General features: G+C 46.6%; 1 protein-coding gene across 1 annotated transcript in view; it reads left to right on the top strand.

The window, feature by feature from the left end:
* Positions 1-1,107: 1,107 nt before the first annotated feature.
* The window catches only part of CACNA2D3 (calcium voltage-gated channel auxiliary subunit alpha2delta 3), an 871,596-nt gene continuing 850,286 nt past the window's right edge, over positions 1,108-22,417 (top strand). The window contains 2 exon segments of the mRNA XM_079115690.1: positions 1,108-1,366; positions 2,041-2,122. Coding sequence (XP_078971816.1) covers positions 1,245-1,366; positions 2,041-2,122 — 204 coding nt within the window. The 5' untranslated portion in view covers positions 1,108-1,244.

The raw sequence follows: 22,417 nt of genomic DNA, 5'->3' as shown, positions 1-22,417 counted from the left end.
GTGACGAGAGAGGCCGCGGGGAAGCCTGGTTCCCCGCACCCAGGGGTTTCCCCGACTTCCTTTTCCCTCGCCCCCTCCTCTGCGGGCGGCCAGACTGCACCTCCGCGGACGCTCAGCGGTTCCTGACCTGAGGGCTGGGGCTGGCGTGAGGAGCCTGTGGGGAAATCTTTCCTCCCGAAATCAAGGGTGCCCGCGGGTCAGGATGGACTCGGCGCCGCATTTGCTTCCTCTTTCAGCCTTGACATCCCGGTTGCTGCCACTCGCCTCTAGGGCGCTGACCCGGGCCTCAGCCCGCCGGTGCGAGGGCAGCTCCAAAAGCCCCGGGCCCACGGTGGGGCGCGCCAGGGGCGGCTCCGCTGCGGGCCAACGCCGGAACCCCGCGCTCGTGCGCCGGGCGGCAGCGCCTCCCTCCGCTCCTTCTCCTCTCGGGTGCAGCGGCCCTGGAGCAGCTGTGGGCGGCCACGCAGTGGTGCCCTAGCCAGAGCCCCCGTCCCATCCCACCCTGCTCCGCCCCGCGTGCGACCCCCTCCGCTGCCGCGAGCCGGCCCCTTCCTCACACTCTGCTTCTTCACCCCGGAAACTGAGCGGCGTGGGTCGGGGGTCGCGGCACCTCCAGGCTCCTCATACTTCGACCCCGCGGGCCCTGACCTGGCCCGGGGGCAGTCGGAGCACGCGGCGCCCACGCGGAGCCATCACTGGCAAAGTGTGGGGCGCTGGGCCCTTGGCCTCCCTTCGGCGCCCCCATCCCCTCCCCGGCTCGGGTTGCCGGGGCCTGAGGCCAGCCCCGGGGCAGCCCGAGAGTCGCGCCCGCGGCGGCGGACTGCGGAGTTGTAAAGAACTCGGTGGCCGCAGTGGGCCGGGCGGGGCAGGGCGCGATCCGCCGCGACCAAGGACACTGGAGTTTGCGAGTCCCCGCCCGCGAGGCGCCTCCCGCCCTCCAGCCGCTGCCCGCCGGACTCCCCGGGGCCGCCGAGGCGGGGCCGGGCGGCCGCCGCTGCGAGAGGCGCGTCTCCCTGCCTCCTCCCGCGCCCGCCTCCCTCCCCACCTCTCTCCCTCCCTCCTCCTCTCCGCCCTCCCCCCCACCCCGCTCCTTTTTCTGCTCCCCAAGTGAGCCTGGCGCGCGAGAGGCAGGCGGGGCGGCGCGGAGCAGAGCAAGCAACCCAGCGCGCCCACCGCCCGCCCGGCGCAGCTCCCCGCGGCCGCTCTCATCGCCGCCGCCGCCGGCGCGTCGGAGAGAGCCCAGCATGGCCGGGCCGGGCTCTCAGCGCCGCGCGTCCCGGGGGGCCTCGGCGCTCCTGGCCGCCGCGCTTCTCTACGCCGCGCTGGGGGATGTGGTGCGCTCGGAGCAGCAGATCCCGCTCTCCGTGTAAGTGCCGGGTGCTGCGCCGCCCGTGGAGGGGACCCCGCCATCCGCAACCTACTGTGCCCAAGTTTGGGCGCCTGCAGGTGCGGCTGGACAGGACCTGCCGGGGGCGCCGGCATTGCCGGTCTGGTCTCTCGCACCTGCCTTTCAGGACAAGCGTGAGGCGGTGATGCTGGGGTGGGATCTTCTCACCCCTTCCTTCGGGTTGGCGAGTGAGACCTGGAGAGGCTCACCTCAAGTGACAGCACCAAGTTTGGAGCCTGTTTACCGACTCCAACTTCCATGGGCCCTTTAATTACCTCCTTTGCTACCTTGTCATCTCACTTGTTTTTTTGGGAAGGGGGAAGGGTGAATTTCTTCGGACTAGTATATGACCAGTGATACCCATTTTGGGTGATCGAGTCTTCAGGTAATTGTTCAAATGAAACCCATTGGGCTTTTTGGAGAGCTCGGGAGACTTTGCGCATTCTGAACTATGTGACCCCCCTCGTATCCCCTCCCGCTCTGCGCTCTGCAGTTTGGCTCTGGTAGTTTCTGCGAAGGCGCTTTTTTCTATCTTTTTCCCCCTTTTCCTTAATGTTACATTGCCCGGTTCCTTCAGCCATAGCCCCGTGTGTGCGTGCGTGTCGACTGTGGCACGAGTGTTACATTTCTTCCTGTGCCCTTTCTCCCTGTAGGGTGAAGCTATGGGCCTCCGCTTTTGGTGGAGAGATAAAATCCATCGCTGCTAAGTACTCCGGTTCCCAGCTTCTGCAAAAGGTAAGGTTTCCGTGGTGGCAGGAAGCGATGATTTTTCCAGCACAGAAAATGGAGGCAGATTTAGTTTTCCAAACAAACGTGAGCCCCGAGCTGCATCAGTTATCAGAGGAGTCTCTGATCCCGGTTTCTTGGCATTGTACTGTGCAGTGACTTTTCCCTACCAAGCGGTTATTTTTAGATGACACTTGATTCTAAACACAAAGAAAAGCAGGATACTCACTTGCACTGTCCTGGCTGGGGCTTGGAAATTGAGTGTTTTTGCATGGCTTTCCTCTCAGTGTCGGTATTGCTGTTTCAGTGTGAAAGCAGATGCTCCTCAGGCCAAAAAAATGCTAACTTCATCCGAGGGGCAGAATCAGTGCGTGTTTTATGATGTCTTTCACCTTGCATTGGAGGCTCAGTGGGATTCAGTGTATCAGAGAAAGACACTGCACTATTGTTTGTCATCCCTGCAGTTGTACAATCCTATTATTCCCCAATCATCTAGACCCAGGGCTGGGATGCATTACATCATTACAGATAAGGAGAATGAATGTGGTTATCTTTCCACTCAGCTGCACTGCCGAGTAATAACCTATGAGAGTAGTCCACAAACTTAAGAAATTGGTCTGCATCCATATAATTCTGGAGAGTAATGAGAACAGAGAATTGATTATTAGGCTTTTATCAGAAGCTGCATCAATTTTAATTCAAACAGGCAGCATTATGCTTAAAATTACATTGTGAGATATATGGTCCTTCGTTCTCCCCTCCAAGAAATACAGAAAAAGAATGGGCCAGGGAGGACAGAATAGAGTCTTTGAGAGAATTTCAAGTTAACAAATCAATAGGATTAATTCACATACTCTTTTGGCAAATAGAAAATAAAGTTGGCCTTGAGGGGATAGTTCTCTGAAAATGGGTATAAACAGCTTAAATTGTTAAGTTAACTTTTAAGCATTTTTAAATGTGCTTTTTGGGCCAACGTACCATATGTGTTGTGCATGCTGCCTGGTAACCAAGTACGTATTTTATTTATGGCATTCCATTTCAGAGAGTAGCATTTTTGGGGACATTATATGAAACAGTTTCTCACATGAAATCCAAATATCATAATAAAGCATCACCCCACAGTGAGATGACAAGGTATGTTGGCTTAAAAATTTCCAGTAGCCCACATTCCTTGAAACCATCGGGAAAATTGTTTGCTCACCTCTGTAATTTGGGAAGTTCAATAGTCAGTTGATAGAAACTTGATTCTATGATATGCCTTTGTAGAAGGTGATATTTTACATACCTGTGATCCTCCTTATAGGAATTACCTTTTCCCCTTGCATTCTTGTCCTCTGGACCAGCCCCAGTCTGTACTCTGCTTTGGCTTTTTGCCCACTTGTCAGATGTTGTGTGTGAAGATCTCTGGACTGTGGCATTGCCTGAGTGTTTTCCCTATGCTTTTAAAGAACAGAACATTTTGTATAACTTTAAAGAAATATTTCTCATCTGCATGTTTTAGTTGTAGCAACTCTGAAAGAATCTCTTCAGAGCCTCTTTTTTTCCTTATATATTTTCTATATCACATTTGGTGGAAGCCTATGAAATATGATTTTTTTTTTCTTTCTGAAGTTGGAACACACACACATGCACACACAGACTACACAAAACCCCATCAACCCTATTATTGGTTATTCTATAATAGCAAATTGGAAACAGCTAAAATGCTTCTCTTACCTTCTCATCAGCATCCTTTCTGATATTGAATTCACTAGCCTTGCTTTGCTTTTGTCATGTTTGCAGCTTGACAATTGTGAAATTATTTCCAGCTGTTTATGGCTTTGTTGTCATTTCTTGCTGCTGCCTGGTATTTTGTGATCTGATGCAAGGGGCAGGTGAGGTGTTGTTCAGCATGAAGTTCCAGGATGGGTATCTGCTTTAGCCCTTGATTGGCAATCATCAGCTCTGGGGGTTCTGAAATGCCCAAGGCTTCAGGTTGCTTGGCAAGGACTTTCATGAGTGTTAGGAAGGGTATATTAGACAAATTGGGAAACATTTTTTCAAGTATCTTTTGGCTATCTCAGTCCATCACCTCCCAAATATGATTGTGTTTTTAAAATTAGCAAAGAACAATGGTATAGAGAGTTCAGAGTATGAATGGGAAAAGATCTGAGATGCTTCCAGTGTAGGAAGTATAACATCATTTGGAAAAGTAAGAAGACGATTGCTTCTCTTGCTTTTTTTTTTTTTTTTCAAGTTTTTGGCCACTCATGCAAGGAATTACTCCACTAAACCAAAGCTCTATGCATCTATCCATCACCACTGAATCCTTACCAATTAAGACACTTTGAAAATAAGTTAGCAAACTCAATTGGAAAATGCAACATTGTAGTAAGGGAACGCAAAGGTGACAGTAACATGTTCTGTAATAGACCGTAATTGCACTTTTAAGGAATGGACATTTAAATTTGATTTTCAGTTAAGAATATTGTACTCTATACCACTGTGTAATTTTATGTATTGTAGTTTTACATATTTTATGTAATTTCTTTAATTGACACTTCATATTGTGACTCAATGGAGTATATTCAATTTTAAAGTGGGAGTTTAGTAATTTCTGCAGTAAGGCCTAAACTTTACGAAGTAAAGTATTGTAAATAGAAGTTCAATACAAATTGACTATCTATTTTAAGGTGTTTAAAGACTTGGAAAACTGTCATTTGGGTCACATGTTTTCATTAGGTACTGTAATATAAGATAGTAACTTTATTCCTGATTTCATCAGAGTAAACACAACATTTAGCAATATATTTCATTATCACATGAGAAAGGAGAATTATTTCCTCAATTGTTTCTGTTTGTTACCATGGCTTTTCTTACTTTATATTACAACAATATATTAGGTTTTCAATGCCAGACCTTCCCAGGTTTTTTTTTTTTTTTGGTCTTTGCTGAGCACAGAAGTAGCAACTGATTAATACTATATGAAAGGGGTTAGTTTTGATTTTATAAAATGCAGTGAGCCATATTTTTGCAAATTTGGGTATTTTCTGAACACAGTGGAAGATGGTGGGACTTGAATGTTAGTGTGAATCTCGAGAGGTTTCAGTATTGTTAGAGCCTAGCAAGACCCAGAAAGGGAAAAAGTTCTGGTGTGCTGCTCTGTGCCTAGCTGGCAGATACTGCAGGGGTTTCCATTCACTTCAACTTGTAATTAACTTTTTTTTGACACATTCACTCTGGCGTTCTCAGCAACCCTTGTCCCATCTCGCCTCATTCTCCCCTAAGAATGCGCTTTGTCTGGGTTCTTTTGGGGAGGCCTGGTTTCATCACCTCGCTATTTTGGGATTCAGTGAGAAGCATTCCAGTAGGTCTGCGAACCTGGGCTGTTAAACTCATAGGCTCTGCACCTTTAGCATTCACAATGAAAGACACCAAGCCTTTGTGATTCTCATTTCATCCTCCTTAGGGGGATTTTGGTAGGAACTGAGTTTTTCATTCTGTTGAGGCTTGCATTCCGAGAGTGAAAGTTCATGGGAACGGAGAGTTTCCATTACATTTTCCAGAATTGTGATGATAAATACACAGCAGAAAGACAGGTAATATGTATCTCTGCCATTAAGGCCAGAAAAGAATTGACATTTGCCTTGGACACCTCCTGCAGCACTTCCCAGGCATGCACTTCTTGGAATGCACAACCAGGATTTTGTGTTATCAACTATTTATTGAGAGAATGGCTTTAGTACGTAAACTTGATGTCTCCTTCCACAGGACAGAGTCAGCAAAGTAAAAGGTTGATTCCTTAAGCCAGTTTTATAATTATGACTTTTCATCAATGTGGAAATCGATGGACTTTTAAATAATTAAAAAGGAGTATTCACGTACTAGGACTTGAGTAACCGAGCTGTGCTGCCTGTAGGAAGCCTGACATTACAGATTATGAAGGAGGCTCTATTCCCTTGAATATTTGTGTGGAATAAACACGGTTACTTGCATCCCCAAAGAGAAATGCATTCGGCCTATGATGGCTATGGCTTAATTCATAGTACCACTTCAAGTGACTGGACTTTTCCCCTGCAGATTATTTTTTAAAGTCTTGAAATTTCTGAAATGATAGTTTTCAATCTTTCTGGGCAGTTGATTTCGACCAGGATGTGCCTTTTAGGCAAGTATCTGATTACACTTGCAAACTCACACACGGTCGGTCACTAAGTTAAGTTTTCGCATGAACTTCTTTCACTCATTTAAAAAAAAAAAATCTTTCTTAAAATTCCTTTCCTATCAGATACAGTCCACTTTGTTTTGCTTAGGTGATTTACAGATGCTACTCACAATACAGGGAAATGAAAATATAGGCATGATTTTCTTGTTGGAGGTGGACTTCAGATTTTTATTCCAATATGGTTATTAGATTTGATCTATTAGCATGGTGTTTTAATTAATTAATTAAATAAGTAATTAATTAGTTTATTCTAATAATATTTGATTTTAGGCAAACATGTGAATACCAAACCACCTAACAATTATGAAAGCTGTCAGGCATGGGCAAACACAATTACAGCTTCCAGTTTCTGATGAAGACATAGCTGTGTATTAGAAAGAACAAAAGTGAAATAACTGTGAAGTGATTTCCCCCAATACCTGCAGCCCTTTCAGGTGTTTCGTTTCCTTGCAATTTGAAGCACATATTCACAGGAGTGCAAGGTTGGGATTTTAGCCTTTTCAGGTTTTGATTGATCCTCAGTCAGTGTTTAGTGCTCCCATTTAGGATGATCAATGAATGACTTGGTGTGCTGTGCTTAACTTAGAGAAGTGCACCTTCTCACGTGAGCAGGATCCTTTGTTTCAGGGTTGTCATTAATCCAGATTTGCCATCATAGAAGCCAACAAATAGACTTTTGCTTTATCCAAACACACATCGTCTGTCAAGCAGTGAGTGGCATTTATATCTGGGTCCCCGCACCTTTCATAGTCATGGTGCTGGTTGAAAGAGCCTTGGAGTTGAGACCTCCGGTGTCTTCTAGATAGAGAATTTTAGGTCGTGAGCTCCCCAAGACACGATGTTTTGACTTAGAGGTTTTGCAATGGCCAAGACTGAGAAAGAAATTAAATAGCTGTTATAAAATGCCAGTCTATAAATTAGCATGCGAGATTTCCCCTTTTTAATGTCATTTTTACACAAAGAGACATAATGGCCTGTGTTTCACTTCGAGTGGCTGAAGGGAAGCTTTTGAGTATCATTCAGTGAGAGGTAGAGTTCCTGATGTCAGGCTGTGGTGATCTTCAGCTGTCCTTCTCAGTCCATTAAACAGGACTTAGCCTGTCCTTCAAAACAGGAAGATAAAATGGTGAGGAAGAGGAGGGTGCGATTTCCCTGAGTACTTAGGGATGGGCAGATTCCCTGAGGCAGTTTTTCCTGAATGTGAAGCACTGCCAGGTTCCTCTTCAGAGCAGTCTAACCTGTACCATGACCCTGGGTATGTTGGGCATCTGTGAGGCTGCCGTGTAGGGTGTGTGTGTGTACCTAGCCAGCCCACATGCTTTCCAGAGTCAAGTTATTTTACAAAGAAACTCTGAAAAGGGTCTGGTATGTTTCTAACAAATGGTAAGCATTTCAATTTTCATCTGCTTTGAACAAGTTCAAATAAGGTGCTGCATTTATAAGGAGTATGGCAATGTATGTGTTTCATTGCTTCTCAGTTACCCCAAATCAAGATTATGAAAATAAACAACCCAGGAGCCAAACTGTTAGTGTGCATTTCAAGGCTGTATTGGGAAAGAGAGCATTATCTCTTGACAAGGAATAGATGGTGGTTGCTTCACTCAGTGCACTTCGGAGTATTTATCTTGGCACCCGTTATTGGAAAACAGTACCCTCCCAAGGTTAAAAGAGCTGTTATCCATGTAAGCCATCTGAACAGGCAAGTTGGCCAGGGCTGTAATGCAGTGGGTTCACACAAAGGACCTCTGGTTATCCATTTTAGGGCAAGCGACTCCCCATTGATACCGGGGCTTGAGCATGCCATTACCTTATTAAGTTTTTGCGTGTACGTGCGCCCATGCCAATAAAAGTGGAGGCTGCTTGTAACAGAATGTGCTGGGATGCTGTCTGCTGTTGGAGAAGCCTGTTCTTGTCCTCTTGAGTTGCCAGAGAGGTTGTTCTGAGAGATTGAGCCAGGGTGCTGGGACAGAACCTAGTGACCCACTCCCTCAGGCTTAGATTTTTCCAGCTTGTGGGATTTCATATGCAGCTGGAATGTGAGAACCTGCTGAGATTGGGACCAGCTGTATAATTCACACGGCCCATTGCAGAGTGCAGTATTCCATGTTAAAAAATTATTTAGCATCTCAAGATGATGACAGTAGAGCATTAAACCAAGTGTGGGGTTCACCCGGCCCTGGCTAAGCCCCCCGCAGGTCAGACTGCTTTCATTTTCGTGCTGTGTTCTTCTTTCTCAATAGCTCATCCTTTCAGCCCCATTCAGACCGAGGCTTCCTTTGCCCACCATTGTTCCAACTCCAGTGGAATTCTATGTGGTAATAGGTGGAGAGCTTGGAGTATTTCCAGAGACACCTGTCCTTGGAGATGCTGTGTTGTCAAAGGAAAGGCCACTGACCTGGCAGCTCTGTCTGCTTACCTTTTCCGTCTGCAGTAGCCTTGGATAAATCGTTTCATCTAATAGTAAAAGCAGGTAGCATTCACGCTGCAAGCTCTCTATTCCAGGTCCTGTGATAAGCACTTTCCATCCGTTATCTCACTAAATTCTCCCAACAACCCAATGACGCAGAGAGTATCATTCATCCCACTTTACAGATTTAGAAGCTGAGGCTTGTGGAAGTGAAGCAGCTTCCCTAAGGTGACTGAGGGGCTTCTGGAATCTGCACACCAGGCCACAGAGCTGCACTGTCTCGTTTTTGTGTTATCTTTTTCCACCTCAGTTCCAGTTTAAAAGAAATATGAATAACATTCGAGTTTCTCTTCCTCAGGAGTGTTTGGGAGGATTAAGGGAGATAACATCTGGGAAATTACTTCAGAAACAATTAAAGCCTGGGTTAATGGCTGAGAGGACATGGTCTTGAAGTCAGATGGATGTGGATTTGAGTCCCTGATCTGCCATTTCCTAGCTGGGTCATCTCGTAAAGCAACACTTCTGAACTTGCACCTTTAATGGGATAGGAGACCAATATGGCCTTCCTTTAGGTGAAGATTGAATGAAATAAAATATGCAAAGCACTTAGCACGCGGCCTGGCACATCAAAGCCTTCGGTCAGTGAGTCATGGTCATTATTAACTGCAGCATATAAATACAAGCTCTTCAGGTCATCTTCACTGAGCAGCTGTGGGGCCTGCATACCTATTGGCTCAGTAAGTGAGCAGCTGCATGGATGAGTGAGGGAGGGCCATGGGTTGGCGTTGTAGCAAGGTGATCCCTACCTGGTACCAGAAAGAGAACCAAGAACCTTAGATTGGAAGGGCTGGAGCAGACGCAGCCTCCGTCAGGATGTGCACTCAGCACTCTCCTATCTGAGGGCATGTGGATGTACCCAGAGGAAACTGTCCCCCATCACCAAGAATTAGGGTTACTTAACCTCCTGCCTTGCTCCTCCTGTCCTGGGCAATGGGTCAGGCTGAGGAAGTCACCATGTCTGTCCCACAGCCCAAAGAGAGGCTCCTAAGCTACAGAGGAGCCCAAAACTTCTGGCCATTTACTCTATTGCATGGATCTTGCAGAAGCCACTGTGGACATTGCTTAATCCAAGTGTCCTCTTGGCCAGTGTGCCAGGCATTTCCTCCTGTGAGAATGGGTTCTGCAAGGCCTCAGAGAAGTCAACACTTCTCCCAGGAACCTCATGGGGAGTGATGCTGGAGACCAACAGGAGTTTGAGGCACCTCACTGGGCATGGCCATCTTCCCTCAATCAAGGGGCAGGGAGGTGAAGCCATATGTGGGGACGGCCATCTGTCACCATCCACAGAAGGCACCGAAGGGCATCCTGTGTTCCTTGGCTCTTCCTGCTGGTTCTGCTCTCCTCTCTAGAGCATTCTTGGCAGCTCTGTTCTTGTGTTTTGGCCTTGAGCATCTGCAACCCTGAGCTGATCTCCTAAAAGAGATTGAGTGAGTGAAACTTGCCACCCTTCTTTGGGTAAACATAGAAACACTTTGAAATCATGGAGCTGGGTTTTTGCTATAGTGGCTGCATAGCTTTTAAAAATTGTTTGTACCTAATGCTATTATAATTAGCACTGGACATCAACAAAGTGTCAGTAATGAGACTAAATCTGCCCCAGCTGTGGTAGTTCCATTTGGGTCAATAGTCAGAAAAGTGCCCAAGAGCCATTTGTTCCCACAAATTGCCAGGTTGACTGCCCTGGGGGCTTCCAAACTGTCTACTCAGGTCATAGCCTTCTCAGGTAAGAGAGTGGGTTGGAGCTGGACTTTTTTTGGGGGACGGAATTTCTAATGAGCAAAGCATTCTTTGTATGGAAGTAGCTGATGTATGGAATCTGGTCTGGTCTCTCCACTGGGAGATGACCTGTGTTAGCTGCCTCCTAGGTGGGTCTTGAAGCTCCGGGAGGTGGGGCAGCTTGCTCTATGGTAGGGCTGGGACTGGAGCCTATTACATGATTTTCTTTTTTTAACCCTCAAGCCTCTGACTTTTCTCTACAGTATGTGCTGCTGGTTTGGCGTATCCCACCGGCACGTGGCAGGAGTCATCCACAGGACTCACAAAAGAGGGAAGGGCTGCATGGTTTGGGATGTTGGCACCCTTGCTGTTTTCCCCCCAGATGCTCTGCCCTGAGGTAGAACTTCAAGAAGTGCTCTTCTGGCAGTGAAGACCAGCTTCGTGTGTGTCCAGACCCTCGTGAGGTTGGGTACGACTTCCGCACCTTCCACTGTGGGCTTGTGCCTTCTATGGGATGTGCCTGATGTCTGATAGAGAATGGAAAGGCTGACTGCTAGGTCCCTAGTTCGTAGGGGAAAGGGAGTGTCAGGCAGCTTCTGCCACAGTCCTCAGCCTGGAAAGTGGAGCTGCTGGGGAAGAAAATAACCTTGAACTCCTGAACAGCGATCTCAGCTCTAACTTGAAGACTCACCTTTTCTGCAAAAATCAGAGAGCATTTCCCCTCATGTTTTCCCTGAAATGTGAAATCGGCTGTTCATCTGTTTGCTCAGGTTGCTAAGTATGTCAAGTGTGTGCATGGCGTATTTGGTGACTTATTTTCCTGAGATTTCCATGTCCCTTCAAATGGAATGAAAGGAATAATTGACAAGTGAAATTCCCAAATCTAGATCCTCCTATGCTTTAAACCTGACCCTGCAATCCCTTCTTCATTTTTCTGACAACTGCTAACTCTCAGCTGCCAGGAGGGAATGGAGTATCTGGTTTTAGAATGGTCTAGATTTCGATTACAGGGACCCATGCACAGATGAAAACAAGATTTCTACAAAAGAGCATTTACTGTGGGGTTGAATTCTGTCCTGCGAGTCACTAATAATACTGCCCTGGGCCTTGATTTGCTCATCATAAAGTGAAACAAATAATAAAACCACCTGTGTCATGGGGCTTTGGGAAGGATTAAATAATATAACACCCATGAAGCTATTTAGAACAGCGTATGGCGCATGGAACGCCTTAGTTCTGTGGCTACTCTCTCACCGATATCACCCTGCTTCATTATTAGTGAAGAACAAGGGAGACTCCTTGAATTTTGTCACTTTGATTGCATGGTGAATTCATAAAATTAAGGCATTGTATGTCATGCACATTTTGACTAGGGCACAGTAACAGAGAAAAGTATGTATTATGTCCTCAGTGGGGGAAGTTGATTTTTTTGCTTGCATTCCCAAATCCTCCTAATCTTGTCCCTTGCACAGTGAAGGTGGGCAGTTGTGGGATTAAAGTTTGTTCTTGCTGTAACATTGTACAAGAATTTGTAAAGCAAGGTGAAAATCAGGAATACGGGGCAGGCGTTTGGCTCTTTGTACCTTTTCCACCCAAAATGCTTTTTTCGTGGTACTTTGTTGAGGCAGAGGTGGGAAAATATTGTAGAAAGAACAATAGATGTGGGAGGCAGTAAATTCATTGGATGTAGGTAGTTTTCGCCCTGGAGTTATAACATACAGCTTTACTCTCTGCCTCCTACTGGTTTCCATTATTAGTGAAATGTCTATTAGCACAACACGATCACATCGTGTACAAATAGCTCAATGGGCATAGACTCTTGCCCCACGGACATAAATGATAGTCATTTGGCTTCTGGGATGGTAAAACTGAAGTTTGAGTATTCTTTATTCTGGGCTTTGGCCTGGGCCTCTGTTGGAATGGCTATTGTCATTTGCTTTCATGATACAGAATTTGTACACTAACTCCAACAGTACACTTGAAGCAAATTTCTAACAGACTACCAATAAAGGGCTTTTGTGTTTGTATGTGTGTGTGTTTTGTGGACATGTGCTGTTTTCCTTTCTTCCAAAACACCAGTAACTAATTTAAAAATCCCAAGGTCTGTGCCCAAGTTCAAGTATTTCAGAATATCTGGAGTTACCTGGTTGTACTAAAATAAGATGTAATCCTCTCAGGAGAGGGACACAGCTCACTAATCTTTTGAAAAAAAACCAATGATACACATTTCCCAGAACAGGAATTTCAGAATTATGGAGGCATAGATGGATTTTCTACTCGAATAGCAAGATTTCCTTTTTTTTTTTTTTTTTTTAAATGGAAACAAATGCCTTTAAATGGATAGGAAATATAGAGAGACTTAGAAAGAAATCAGAGGATTGACTTTTAAAAATCTGCTTTTAAGAGAGATGGTTGGTCTTGGGAAGGAGGACCTGTATAGAGTTGAGAGTCTGAATCTGAGCCGGGCCAGCCGGATCTGAATCTAGATGCTTCTGCTGATAAGTCATATGATCCTAACAAGTCAGCGGCTGAGCCTCAGTGTTCTTATCTATCAAATGGACATAGTGGCACTAACTTCTAAGTTGAAAGGCACAAATGAGAAGATGCATGCAGGATGCTTAGCAATAAGTAGCTTAAGGGAAAAGATGGGCTACTGTCAGATTGTTTTTTTAGTTGCTTCTCCATACTAGGAAGTGTTGGCAGCTAAAGACAGCAGTTTGTCTGCTTAAGGGGGCATTTCACATCTAGCCATTGGAGACCTTGTTTGGAGACCTTCACAAAACTGCCCAGGACGGAGCCTCCCAGGGCTTCTTAGGAAGCAAAGATACTGATGATGCTGGAGCTTTATTTGTACTTTGTGTCTCGTGCTTTATTTCAATACAACCACCTCTGAGGTCTGTGCCCAGGGCTCCAGTGACAAAGACAGGCTTCGGGCCTGGGCCATGTGAATCCCAGCTCAGGTGCCTTGAGTGGGATGGGATCAGAAGAGAGGCATTTGGGTATTGCCTAAGATCAGCCTCTTGTCCCTTGCTTTGGTCTTTGCATGCTATTGACTCATCAGGGCATTTGATGGACACTTCCTTCCTGCCTTTAGTCTTTTCCCCCTGGAATTCTTCGTCTCCTTGCTTGGGTGCATTGTCATTTGCTTGCATAATGCAGAATGTAAAAGGGGTGAGAGCTGGAAGGAGGGGAGGGCCAGTAAGTCAGTCCTCTAGCTTTCTGTCATTCTCCCTTTTATTATAATAATAAAATAATGTTGCTTGACTTTTGGTTTCCTCTGAGGGTTAGCTCTCCCCTCATTAGGTCTGATTCCTGAGAAGTCTTTCTGAGAATCTAATTGGATTTCGTTAAGTTTCCCTTTGTGTATAAGGTAATGGATGGAGAGCCAGCTTGGGCTCCAAGACCCTAGGACCAGACAAATCTGGCTTTGAGATCTTGTTTGACCCTAAGCTGCTTGTCAAGGTCTCAGGTCCCTTACCTGTAAAATGAAGTCATGGTAGAATGGAGTACCGAGGTATATGACGTCCTTAGCCCAGAGCTGGACACTGGGGAAGTGTCCTGTCAATTTTATCTCCTCTGTTCGTTTTGTTCCTGTTCTTTGTCTTCCTTTCCTGGATGTTTGTTGGTGCTTTTTTTTTTTTTTCTCTCAGTGAAGCCCCAGTTCTGTTTTTCTGTACAATTGACAGCTAGCTTGAAGGCCTCAGCCCTTTAACCCCTAGGATCAGTTTCATTTTGCATGGAATGAGTCAGGCAGTCCTTCTATGCCCTTGGCAGGTCTGGGGATGTGTGATATCCTGAGGACCCCTTATCTCCTGCCTGGTGGTGGTGGGGGGGAAGGGGAAGTAGGACGTTGGTAAGCTAGACATTAAATTCACCCAGGGCAGGCTTGCTCTTTCCGACTGAGAGAGGACCCTGCTTTGGCACATAGCTGTCTCTGGGGTGGGCTTCAGGGTTTCCTTGTGGCATGCATGAATATACAGATAAACAAAGAAAGGGATTGCCTGCCCAGCCTTTTCCTTGTCCTCACAAACTGGTGATGCAAATAAGAACACCATGGAGCCCAGGCGAAGAATGAAGTCCTTCCATTCTTTTCTCCATTTACTCTCTGATGTCGGGATTTTACGATCGACAGCGTTGGTCATGGATGCTGCAAAAACTGGGGATTGCCTTCCAGCTACAGCAATCCAGCTCTGAAGCCCTGCAGGCAGGTCCCTCACCCACAGCCCTGTCAGTGCCAGCAGGGACTGCCAGACAGCAGAGCCAGAGGGTCCTCGCCCAGCCAAGCGACCCCCTCCTTGCCCCTGGGAGCATCCCTGCACACCTGGGTCAGCACCCTGCAAACACACTGAGTCTCCTCCAGCAGCATCCAGTCAGGCTGAGGGGTCCCGGAGCTTCTGCAGCGCCAGGCCGAGCAGCTGCCGCGGGAGCACCGCAGTGCCGGGCGGGTGCACGAGGAGCACCAAGCGAGACTGATGGGGCCGCCGCAGCCGCCACCATCAACCTGGGGGAGGCGACTCGGCAAAGGCAATCAGGAAGCTGCTGCAGCTAATTCCATAAAGCGCTCGAATGCCACATTCCCTGTGACATTAGGGAGAAATGTGAATTTTAATTTCTGTCCCTTTCACCTTCACGGGGTTGCACACATCACCTGGCCTACTCTGAGGCTCTGCCAGCTTTGGGTTGTGTGCCTGGCCTGTGCTGAGTGTGATTTCACCTTCTCGATGAGGGGGCTTCCTTTCATCCCTCTGTTGTTTACATCACTGGGACTAGATTTCTCAGTTTGTGCTTTGCAGGCTGTCTGGAGCTCTATCTCTGCTACTGCACATACCCATGTGGAATGCTCCTGGGGCGACCTCATGGCAGCACCCGCCCTGCCTGGATGGCTTCTGGCTTCTTCAAGCGGGGGAAGAACCTCGTGAGAGGCCTTGAAGCAACTTTGGGCTATTTTTACTGGCATTTGCATCCTGCAGGTGTAATTGTCTGTATCCTTCCATGGCCTAGCCTGTGCCATTTTGAAAGCCTGCATCAAGCACAGACCCTCTGAGATTGAGGGTGAACAGCTGGCTGGGAAGTGGGAATTAAATTATATGGATTTAGTGGGGGGAAGTTTTGCTAAAAGATGTTTCATTCCAGCCTCTATTTCCCCTAGATATTGGGACTCAATCAAGTATTGTGTTTTGAGGCTTTTGGAGGAGTTTTGCATCCAACTTTCCTCTGACACAAGACTTCTTTCTGGAGGTTGTGATTTCTGCATGACAGAGCACTCATGTGGCCCTGCAGTGACCAGAATCTGATGCCCAGCTTCCACCTTTCTGATGAGCCTCACCTACTCACTGAGAAGGGAATGAGAGGATTTTGGAGTGGGGACGGATGTTGGGAACCGGCTATGATTGTACAAGTTTTCGCGACAGGCTCTAGATCCTGCAGGAATTCAGTAACGGTCCAAACCCAGATTGCTGGGTCTTGACTCCCAGCTCTGGATACTTGCCTAGTGTCAGAGCATGGAGACCACAGAGGGAAGGAACGGGTCCATGTCCCATAGTGGGATTCTTGGATGACAGAGAGGTAGCCCTAAGCCAATGACCTCTATGCTCCCTGCCCTGTGGGCCCTTCTGAACCTCCCTGCCTGGCCTCCCCTGGATATCTGTTTTATGTGACTTTGCAAAAGGAAGTGATTGCAACCTGTCCTGTTAAATCACATTTCAGTTTGAATTTCACCTGGAGAGCATGTTCCCCCAAGGTGTCTCGTAACAGCCAAAACATTTGGTCTCCATGGATCATCAGGGAACATTCCCCTTATTAACACTATCTGTATAAAGGACGCAGCTGGGTTGTTAGCACAATCAGAGGCCACCAACCTTCTCATTTCCCACAACCGAAGTTTAAATGATCCAACACTTTACTTGAGGTAGATATCATGGTTTGGAAAAATCTGTAGCTGTCTTAACGGACTCATGAGAATGCATTTGCTTTTTTGGCTTAATGTTGGGAATGTTTTCTTCTTCCTGCTTCAGAAAACATCCATTGAATACTCAATGAGGCATGCAGAGCTGTGTTGGGTGCCAAAGTCCCTTTGCTGTTGTGGCCACCTTTCATGTCCTCACCCTGAATGCTTCAGTGACGGTGCCGTGCTCACATTCCCCAAATGCATCCAGCCGGCCATGTCATGCCTGTGTGTCTTTGACCACATCATCCCCTGCACCCTGCTGATCCTGCTGCCTTTGTCTGACTGCTGATCCTGATTCCACAGGATGTCAGAGTTTAGCATGCAGCAGTATCACTTGGGGATCTTATTAAAGTGCATTATTTCAAGGTCTCATCCAAGAAATTCTGATTCAGTAAGCCTGGTCCAGGGCTGAGCTCTCCACACGCTGATAAACATCTCAGGTGATTCTGATATAGTCCATGGACCATGCTTTGAGAGGTACTGTGTACTCTTTTCCTCGGGTAAGACTTCTGGATTCCCCTAAGGGAGTCCATCATTCCCTCCTTTCCCTTCTGGCCTATGCACATCTTCCTGCTGAGGTTTGCTTACATCTCTCTCTCTCTCTGTGTGTGTGTGTGTGTGTGTTAGTCTGGGCCAGAGGTTGCAGTGGCTGTTCTGTCCTGGAACCAAGGCCAAAGCCCAGGCTGGCCCTGGGTCCAACCTTCCTCAGTGTGAATGACACAAATGAAATTTTCCTTTGTAATAGAAATGAGAGCTTTGCAACAAGTCAGACATTGCATCTTTTAAGTCAGAAGGTACCCAGGTGCACGTCTGATTGTTGAAGCAGTTTATTTAGAAATCACTGAGCACAGTTGAAGTAGCCACTCTCCAATTTGTGAGATAGAGAGAAATTTGTTGACCTATCACTGATGGCTTTTCTTCTTACCAAATAGATTGTGGGGACCTACGGTTTCCAGCCCTTTAACAGAAAATTGTTTGGTGAACATCAGTGTGAAAGGTGCCATCTGCTTCCCATAAAAGACTTTTCCTAATCTCCCAGGTACATGAATTGCTTCTCTGTTGGGCCCCAAACTGCATTTTTTTACGTTAGCCCCTTTTATACTTTTTTGACCATGGCCCCACAGTAAGATATACACGTTTCCTTGGGTGTGGTGGCACATGCCTGTAATACCAGCCGCTCAGGAGGCTGAGGCAGGAGGATTGTGAGTTCAAAGCCAGCCTCAGCAACTGAGTGAGGCCCTAAGCAATTCAGTGAGATCCTGTCTCTAAATAAAATACAAAAAAGGGCTGGGGATGCGGTCAGTGGTTAAGCTCCCTGGGTTCAATTCCTTGTACTTAAAAAAAAGAAAAAAGATATACATGTTTCATTGCAACTCATTATACTTAACCTCACAAGTGAAACACATATTTCCTGAAAAATCACCACCTTTTGGGTGCAATCTTGTATTTTTGTATCATATCCTATTTTAATCTTGTTGACTTGATTCTGTTCTGTGTTATTCTTCATTACTCTATTCAACTGTTTTTCTGTTCCACTCATTTTGGAAGAGTGGCTCTGACCATTAAATTGACTTCGTAGTTTAATAAATGTGTTAAAAAACAGTGCTCTAAATGCTACCAGGATAAATTATAGGCTAGTTCAATTTTATTCTGGGAAATGTAGCATTGATCTTTGGGACTAAAGCTGTGTTTTTTCCAATAATAATGATGGGTGGTGACAGCTAACACTCAGCCAGTCACAACTGGCTAAGCTCTCCATATAAATTTCATTTCACTTTCCTGAAAATCCCATGAGATAGTTACTCTGATAGAGGTGTTTTCTAGAGGAGGAGACTGAAGTTCCAGGAGGTGACATGACTTACCCAAGATCACGTAACGTATAGGTGGTGGCTTTGATTCTTCAACGGAGGGCTGTCTGAATGGTGAAGTCTGCGTGGAAGGTCCCTGACTTACACGTTTTTGACTTCATGATGGTGGGAAAGCATTGTGCATTCAGTAGGAACTGTAAGCCAAGCTTTGGATTTTGATCTTTTCCTGAGCTAGTGATCTGTCCTGTATATTGGGTGTAACCTCATCATAAGCTGATCGGTACTCCTGACATATATATGTTGGCCTCTTCCTATTTCCAGCATCCACCTTCGTTGACTGGGAGCATGACTATTGGGTTCTGCAGTGTGGGAGTCCCAGTTAGAGGCGGTACTGGAGTGAACTGACAGGGAGGACAGGGGAGAGAAGGGAAGAAAGAGGGAGGAGGGGAGGGCTGGGAGCCCAGGCTGAGCAGGGGCCCTAAGCACATCTGGTATTTTGCTTCACACTTACAGGATTTACTAAGTGTTTTTTTGCATCTATGTTATACTGGCTGCCTCCTCCTCAGAGCACCCACTGCATCTGGTATTTGTTATTATACCTGCTGGGCAATTATTTACACATATCCTTCTCTGAGCAGCATTCATCTCTGAGGCCAGAAATGAGGATGCGTGGTCCTTCTGGGCATGCCAAGACCTGGTACCTCAGAGCTGAGAGTCGGCCCAGCTTCAGAGGATGGCAGACCAACCTTATTTCCAATCTGCTGGATGTGAGATGGGTGGCACTTGATTCTGGCTCTTTCTCTCTCTCTTTCCCTTTTTTTTTTTTTTTTTTTTTTTGATAGCAGGGATTGAACCCAGGGGTGCTTAACCACTGAGCCACATCCCCAACCCTTTTTTGTATTTCATTTAGAGACAGGGTCTTACTGTGTTGCTTAGGGCCTCACTAGGTTGCTGAGGCTGGCCTTCAACTTGCAATCCTCCTTCCTCAGCCTCCTGAACTGCTGGGATTACAGACCTGTGCTCTCTGGCTTTTTTTTTTTTTTTTTTTTTTCTTTTCATTTTGCCCCAGTGTTCATCCTTGCAACATCCACTGCCCTGCCTTTGACGACGTGGGCATCTGCTGGAGTGGAGGGAGCTGCAGAGATGCTGTAGGCTCTACCTCCATTTGCATTTTAGCAGGGGCAGCAGACTCACACTGTGGCAAACTCTGTAGACAGCAAGGAGGACTCAGCTGAAGGGCCAAGAAAAGACGAAAGCAGCATTAATGTCAGAGAAGGCAGAAATGACTTCCAACTTTGGTAAATTCTTCTCTACATTTTTGCTAACGTTCTCTCCCAAGAGACCTTGCAGTACAGACTCATTCTTTGAGTGGTGTATGGAGATGGAATCATCTTTGAATGTAAAAGGCAAAAATAAAAGGGACTAAAATATTTGACATATGATGAAGTTCTGTGATATTTTAGACAGTGAGTAAATTGGTATTTATATAACCTAGTATATTCATTTCCCCTGATCCACCCTCCCTTGAATGTTGACTTAATAACACGCTTGACTAAATGACGTTAATTGCTTTAAACTGCCAAATTAAAAAAAAAAAAAGGAAAGAAAGCCAACATTTATTCAACAAGTGTGCTGTGTTCATAGCCCAGGCTGCAGCCACTGAAGGAGAGCTGAGGTCTCCCTGGGGAGGGAAGTCTGAGATGTAACCCGATCAGCTCAGAGGATGGGGGCATGCCTGTCCCAGGAGGGCTTGCCACCTGGGCTAGACATGAGCGGTGGAGCTGAGGGGGGGCTCCTGGGACTGGAAGCAGACTGTGGAATCGAACCCTGGGTTTGCCTGTGGGTCGTGTATGGACCTGAGCAGTTTCTCAGTTCTCAATTTCCTATTTTCCTCTTTTTAAAAATGATCCCGGTCTCATCAAATTGTTGTGGAAGATGAAACTGGATCATGAGTATAAAATTTAGCTCAGCATCTGGCAGTTGTAGGAATTCAATCAATGGCAGCAACCATTATTTTAATTCCTACTATCTTTGACTCCTATACCCACCCTCCAAGGTCAGTGTTATTGCCGCAACCCCAGAATGTCTGCTACCCAGAGCAAGATCTTTGTCTGGCTTGTTCATCAATATTTTTGGCTTCTGTAATGGTCTCTGTCGGGAAATCTTGTGGAGTAAATGCGTGAGCGTGGGGAATGAATGAATTCCACATACTGAGAAAACCAAGGGTGAGAGAGGCCAGCGAGATAATAAAGGAGAGGGCAGAGGGTCCCACCTGTCTTCAGCTCTGACCTCCAGCTCTTTGGGGCTTGTTACCTAAATTCCCACAGAAACATCTTGGGTCCCTTCTGATCTGCAGGTGGACAGTGTCACGTGCGGGCATGTGTCTGCAAATGTATGCCTTGAGGATGTGCCATAGTAGATGTAACATCGCGACTGTTGAGAAACAAATTATTGGGTCAGTTCTCATTATTGGGAGACATGAAACACTGGTGACCCTTCTCTCCTTGGGGGAGAAGTTCCCTAAAAGCTCTTAGGTGCTGACCTCACTATCGAGTGCCTCTGGGAAGTTGAAACAGCCTGTACTCATCAAACCCCTCTTGAGGGGCTTTTTCTGGGACTTGGTAAGGAAAGCTTTCCCCGTGTCTGTATCATCATTCCTTAGGGTGTTACAGTGGCGATGCGGACCTCCCCACCTGCCCCTCTCAGACCCTTACGCTCCCCTTGCAATGGACTGGGGCACTGCACTGTTTATCCTTTCTCAGGTCCTGCTTAGTGGACCACACTGCCAGTAAGGAGGAGAGACAGGGGCTGATCTGGAGCATGTCCTTTTATTTATTTATTTTTTTCTGGTACTAGGGGTTGAATCTAGGGCTGCTTTACCACTGAACCACATCCCCAGCTCTTTTTATTTTGGGATGGGGTCTTGCTAAGTTGCTGAGTTGGGCCTCAAAACATGTGATCCTCCTATCACAGCCTCCCGAGTCACTGGGATTAAAGGCATGCACTTATGTGCCCGACTTTTTAAAATGTCCTTGAAATCAGCCCTGGAATAGCCCAGTATCAATTTGAGAGATGATGGCTATTAGTTCTTTGCTTCTTGTGGAGCAACTTTTAGTCCAAGATGTCAAAATACATCAATAACACATTTTTTCTTCATTTCTCCTTTTCAGGTGTAGGGAGAAGGTGGAGGGTATCCCCAGAGAGAACTTTGCTGCCTTGGACCATGGTTGGTCCCTGGCAGGAGCACAAGAAGAGAGTCTGAACTTGATGGTTTCCTTCATTCCTTCCTGTCTTCATCATCCGACAAACATTTTTGCATCTTGCTACTCTGTCCTAGGTATCCTGCTGGCTCTGGGCTTCTAAGGACAAGCAAAATAAGCTGCAGCCTGAACCGTCATGGAGATTACAGTCTAGTGCAGGATTCAGGCATTTCTCCAATAATTAGACGAGTGCATATGAGTCTCCCTGTGGAGCCATGGAGGAATGCTGGCAGCAGGTGGCCTGAGGACCTGTTCTGATCTGGGGTTCAAGGAGACTTTGCCAATGAGGTGGGTTTTCACTGAGACCTGAAGGATGGTAGTGAGGTGGACGAGGGGACCCTGGACCATTGGTGTTGCCTCCTTACCCAGCTGGCCCAGCTTCACCCTGAGTGCTTCCCCTGGGCTTATGCTTCAGCTCCTGGCATGAGTTTTGGGTCCCAGGAACTCACCTATACTTTTTTTTCCCCTCTTCTTCTGAGTGCTTCCCTTTTTCTTATTGCCTCAAACTCTTACCCTGGTCCCCATAGCAGCTTGCTGAGTTAGAAATCTTCTAGCCTCATTCTTCTACTTCTTTTCTTTTTCTTTGGTACTGGGAATTGAACTGGGTGTTTAACCACTGAGCCACATCCCCATCCCTTTGTAAGAAATGTTTTATTTAGAGACAGGGTCTTTCTGAGCTGCTTAGGGCCTTGCTAAGTTGCTGAGGCTGGTTTTGAACTTGTGAGCCTCCTGCCTCAGCCTCCCCAGCTGCTGGGATTACAGAGTTCCTAGGATGGCTGGGACTCTGTGTTAGATCCTCAGGTGCTGCTGCCTCTTCTCATTTCCTTCTCTTTGCCTTCTGTACCTTCACTTGTGGTCACTATAATTTCCTGTGGTTTCTAATTACCGATAGACTATGCTTAGGT

The sequence above is a fragment of the Sciurus vulgaris genome (genome assembly GCF_902686455.1).
Source record: "Sciurus vulgaris genome assembly, chromosome: 16".
Classification (NCBI taxonomy): Eukaryota; Metazoa; Chordata; class Mammalia; order Rodentia; family Sciuridae; genus Sciurus; species Sciurus vulgaris.
The sequence above is the reverse complement of the archived record's forward strand: the minus strand, read 5'-3'. Positions and strand labels throughout refer to the sequence as shown.